Below are 5780 nucleotides of genomic sequence, written 5' to 3'. Positions count from 1 at the left end.
AGAAAGAAAGAAAGAAAGAAAGAAAGAAAGAAAGAAAGAAAGAAAGAAAGAAAGAAAGAAAGAATAAACCTATGAGATAAGGGAGCTCAGGGCAGAAAGGTCTATGGTTAGTAACTTTGCATTAATTTGGGGCTCGTTTGAATCTTGTGAAAGAGTCTAATTCCCAAAGAACAGCTCTAACACTGACACACTGTACGGATCATTCCACATGATCTGTGTCCGGTCTGTCTCTGATCCATCACAGCACCTGATCTGATCGGTTTCTATTCTGGTCAATGTGTTAACTTCCACTGGATCCACTCCATTGCGTTCCGGCTGTGTATCTTTGTGCCGGATGCCGGAGCACGACGCATCAATCTCAACAGAGCAGATGGAGCGGGACAGGAAGTCAGGTTTCACCAAAACAAAATGAAAACATCCGGTTAATTTTCAGAATCAAACACTCTGTGTTATCACCAGATCGTATTTCACTTAACTACAACAACAAACCAAAGTCATGATGAGCGGAGCCAGGCCTGGAGTCAACAGGTCAGAGGTTTTCAGAGGACCAGAAAGACAACATGGATGAGGAGAGGAGGAGGACGAGGAGGAGGAGGAGGAGGAGGAGGAGGAGGAGGAGGAGGATCCTTGATTCAGTGATTACTAAGGGGAAAACCTCGGTCACATGATTTTTATTGTAGCATCTCCTCATCCTTCACTGGGGGGTACTTATGGGATTAGCTAACCCTTGTATTCTCAGCACTCGGCCCTGTTTCCTGATGGCTTTGACCGTCATTTGATCTGCTTGTCTTTGAAAAGGACATTTCTTTAATGCCATTGTGGGTTTTTAAAGAATGCAGTCCGACGATTTGAACAACTTCCCCGTTCCTTCAGGGAAATGACGGCAAACCGTGACAGCAAGTCAAACAGGTTAGCTCACAGGAGGAGGTTTAATGATCGGTACGGACTCTGAGGGATTTCAAAGAGAGGATAACATCCTTCAGAGAGTCAGAGAGTCAGAGAGAGAGAGAGAGAGAGAGAGTCTGATCTGTGTTTGAAAGAGAGGTAAGAATCCTTTCCTTATGTTTGTTAATTTAACTTCATATTTAAAGTTTTTTTAATCATATTCAATGACAAATTAAATACTCTGATTATTTATATTTTGTTTAATCACTCTGTAAAAAAATGTTTTGTTTCTCAAAAGAACAATTAATCCAGAATCCATCAAAACATCAAAAATTATCTGTAAATGTTGTTGTGTATTGTTAAAAGTGTTATTTCTAACGATGGCAGATTTTATGAGCTCAAATCAATTTTTCCTGAAACAGGAATTCACTTTTTAGGATTTACACCTTTGGATTTGAACTTTGATTTCTGCACTTATTTTTCTAAACTGCAAAGAAATAAAGATTTTAAAATGAGTTCCAATGAATTCCAGTTTAAGTTTACTTAAATGAATAAAACAAGTTCTACACAGAGGTGTTTCACAAGAACAGACGTAGTTATAACAACAGACAATATTTACAAAGGAAATGATATTTAGAGAGTAATACAACATTAAAATAGAAACGTGTTCAATCAGGTCAAACATAATTATAAGTGAGGGAATAAAGTAGGTGTTAAGGCGTTTCTTAAATGCCTCACTGTTTAATGACCTCAGGCGTTCTCCTCCTCCAACAAAGCACGGCCGACACGCTCTGATGACAGACCATCTGTAAACAATCAGGAGTATGAAATGAACAGGGTGGTGGTGATGTTAACATTTAGATTTATATTTAACATTTATATTCAGATTTAACATTTATATTCAGATTTAACATTTATATTCAGATTTAACATTTATATTCAGATTTAACATTTAGATTTATATTTAACATTTAGATTTATATTTAACATTTAGATTTATATTTAACATTTATATTCAGATTTAACATTTAGATTTATATTTAACATTTAGATTTAGATTTAACATTTAGATTTAGATTTAACATTTAGATTTAGATTTAATATTTAGGTTTATATTTAAAGTTTAGGTTTATATTTAACATTTATATTTATATTTAACATTTATATATATATTCAACATTTAGATTTATATTTAACATTTAGATTTAGATTCAACATTAAGATTTATATTGAACATTAGATTTATATTTAACATTTAGATTTAGATTTAACATTTAGATTTAGATTTAATATTTAGGTTTATATTTAAAGTTTAGATTTAGATTCAACATTTAGATTTATATTGAACATTTAGATTTATATTTAACATTTAGATTTAGATTTAACATTTAGATTTAGATTTAATATTTAGGTTTATATTTAAAGTTTAGGTTTATATTTAACATTTATATTTATATTTAACATTTATATATATATATTCAGCATTTAGATTTATATTTAACATTTAGATTTAGATTCAACATTTAGATTTATATTGAACATTTAGATTTATATTTAAAATTTAGGTTTATATTTAACATTTAGATTTATATTTAACATTTAGATTTATATTACGCATTTGTATTTACATTTATATTTATATTTTATATTTAACATTTAGATTTATATTTAACATTTATATATATATTCAGCATTTAGATTAATATTTAACTTTTAGATTTAACGTTGAACATTTATATTAATATTTAACATTTATATTTGTATTTAATATTTAGATTTAATGTTGAACATTTATATTTATATTTAACATTTAGATATATATATATAACATTTACATTTCTATTTAACATTTACATTTATGTTTAACATTTACATTTATATTTATATTTATATTTAACATTTATATTTAACATTGAACATTTATATTCTCACATTTAGATTTATATTTAACATTGAACATTTAGATTTACATTTATATCTATATATAACGTTTATAATTATATTTAACATTTACTTTTATATTTAACGTTGAGCATTTATATTAAAATTCAGTATTTATATTAAAATTCAGCATTTATATTAAAATTCAACATTTACATTTATATTTAACATTTATATTTTAAAGTTGAACATTAACTTTTAATATTTGGATTTATATTTAACATTTGGATTTATATTTAACATATAAAAATAATATTTAAAATTTACATTTATATTTTACATTTTCATTTAGATTTAGCATTTGGATCATCATTTGGAACAATGATTTTAACTTAATATATTTTTTTACAACAAAATTAAATGTGAAGAAGATCACAAATATTCCTCTAAATGTGAAAAAAAACTGACTTTTAAAAATTCAATCTACATTTTTATGAAGGAGTTAAATGTGGAGAAATGTTGATTTTATTTTCACCTTCAACTTGCTTTAATAAGTGACTGGATTACAGAGCAGAGACTGGAGCTAACATTAACACAGAGACCTGAAAGTAGCAGTGACACAAAGAGAAACCTGACAGTGTTTCTGAACATGATTCTTCAAAATAAACCAACATCTTTATATGTTTTAAAGTCCAGTAGTTTGTAAATATAACCAACTATTTTAAAAGCATGTAGATACAGCTTTCCACCACTAGAGGGTGCTGTTTCCTCACATCTGCTAAATCAATCCAAAAGTTACCGTCTTAAAGTCAGAGGTTTCTTCAAAAGGTACCGTACATGCATCATCTGGTTTCACCTTCAGGTTGAACACATGATTCTGGATCAGTTTTTTAAAGCATGTCATCTTGAAAAGAAAAAGTGTGGAACATTTTGACAACATTACCTCAAATCAACAAGGTTTTTGGGATTGTCTTACCTTTCCTCCACAGAAGCTGTCGTCATGAAGTCTTGTCTGCTGGCGTTGGCCATGGCGGTGGTGGCGGTGGTGGTTCTGGTTCCTAGTCTGTCTGAAGGCCGGGTCTTCTCCAGGTGCGAGCTGAGGGAAAAACTGTTGCCACGCATCATCGTGCCAAGAGGGTTCAAGAAAGAGTACAAGGAGCAACTCCTGGCAGTGGGTGAGGATCCCAGTCTCCTGATGAGTGTTGACATGTTGTCCTCTGTGATGGGAACATGAGAAGGGGTTAAGGGGTCTCCTGAGTCCCAGGGCCCGTATGCACATCAGAGGGTCTGTGGGCAGCCGTGTATATGCAGCCAACATGTAAACATTAGATCAACGTGCTGGACAGCCGAGGCCACACCCACTTCCTGAAGGGGCGTGGTCAGAGAGCTCATTCTCATTTAAAGGCACAGACACAGAAAACAGCCTGTTCTGAGCAGGGCTGAGAAAGAGGGGTTTTCAGGCAGACCAGAATCTGATTTTAAAGTGTTTTTATGAGCTTAAACTTTAAAGACATGTTTTGGGGACCTCTTAGACCAATATATGTTGATGAGAAAGAGCAGAATATGTCACCTTTAAGTGGAGATTTTTTTTTTTGTTTTGTTTTATGAAACATTTTCCAAATTTTGGAGAGCTGGCAAGCAAAACACATTTTTTAAGGTGTCATTTTTTTTTAAAGCTGCTGTGAGGAACTTTTGGTTTGTATCGATTCTGGCGCCCCCTTGTGGACAACATGATACCTCTTATCTCTAATCCTGTACATGCAAAATTTGCATCTTCAGACATTTAACATACAAATGTATCACACGGTGTGATTATTTGCCATGAAAATAGACATAACGGGGTGTCTCTAAAGCAAGATGTCAATCATCTGACACCTACCCCCTCAGAGGGGTGTCAGGCATTAAAAATGACAACAGAGAAGCTATCAGTGTTGTTGTGGATGGTCTTGTTTGCTTTTGAGGGTCATAAAGAGGCATCAGTATCAGTTTCAGTCTGTTTCTCAACCACTTAAAAACTCCTCATAGTTTCTTTAATAATGAGAAAAAAAATCGGAATTTTCGAGATTAGAATTACATAAGTTTAAAAAAAAATATTTTGGAAAAAAAGACAGAATTTTGGACAGGGGTGAGCAATTATTTTAGATTTTAGGACATTTATTTTTCACATCTGAATCGCACTATTTTTTCATACTGTGTATGTTTTTAATAACCTGGTGCAATTTTACCTGTGCAATAATTTACCTCACAAGTTTTTTTATGAGCTTAAACTTTAAAGACATGTTTTGGGGACCTCTTAGACCAATATATGTGGATGAAAAAGAGCAGAATATGTCACCTTTAAATAAAAACATGGATAACCTGTAAAAGTATAAAAGTTGTCTTCACCATGACGAGCATCTGTAGCTGTAATTTTCAAAAGAAATCTCCAAAGATGGAATATTTTATTAATCATATATTATCGAATACAATGCTAAAAACAGAAACAATATCATTAAGAAGTGATTCAAAGGGCCTTCATACAGGCAAAGAATGAAAAAATATTACCGTATATATAAGTCAATTCTAAACTTCACATTCAACATTGCAAAAATGTCCAAAAAATGATTTAGTTAAAAAATGAATAAATCAAGTGAAATGTGCACTTAAAGGTACAGTGTTAAGAATGGGAATATTGCTCCCTTGCTCGCCCCTCCTTTAAGTGAGCTTTAAGAAGGTTCCCTGTTTTCTATTCAATATATTTCAGTGTTAACCATAGACTGTAAATAAAAATGGACAGCGTTGCTCCGCCTCTTCCCGTTGTACGGCTCTGAAGCCAAAAAATCCCTCTCCTGGGCGCCGCCATTGTGAAGCCACTGTAATAAGCTCCGCCCTACAGCGTGACGTCACAAGACGCTGTGTGTCCTTTGAAGTTTCACTCCATGGCGGCTGTGAATCAAACAGGAAGTAAAACCCCGTTTTTTAAACTCTAATAACCAACGAAAAAGAAACTTTTCAGGAAAAAGAGGCCTTGGACA

General features: G+C 32.4%; 1 protein-coding gene across 1 annotated transcript in view; it reads left to right on the top strand.

The window, feature by feature from the left end:
• Positions 1-3574: 3574 nt before the first annotated feature.
• The window catches only part of LOC117816187, a 6844-nt gene continuing 4638 nt past the window's right edge, over positions 3575-5780 (top strand). Inside the window, exons 1-2 of the mRNA XM_034688355.1 lie at positions 3575-3628; positions 3756-3941. Coding sequence (XP_034544246.1) covers positions 3604-3628; positions 3756-3941 — 211 coding nt within the window. The 5' untranslated portion in view covers positions 3575-3603. The remainder of the gene's footprint in view (positions 3629-3755; positions 3942-5780) is intronic.

Source organism: Notolabrus celidotus, chromosome 7 (genome assembly GCF_009762535.1).
Source record: "Notolabrus celidotus isolate fNotCel1 chromosome 7, fNotCel1.pri, whole genome shotgun sequence".
Taxonomy (NCBI): domain Eukaryota; kingdom Metazoa; phylum Chordata; class Actinopteri; order Labriformes; family Labridae; genus Notolabrus; species Notolabrus celidotus.
The sequence above is the reverse complement of the archived record's forward strand: the minus strand, read 5'-3'. Positions and strand labels throughout refer to the sequence as shown.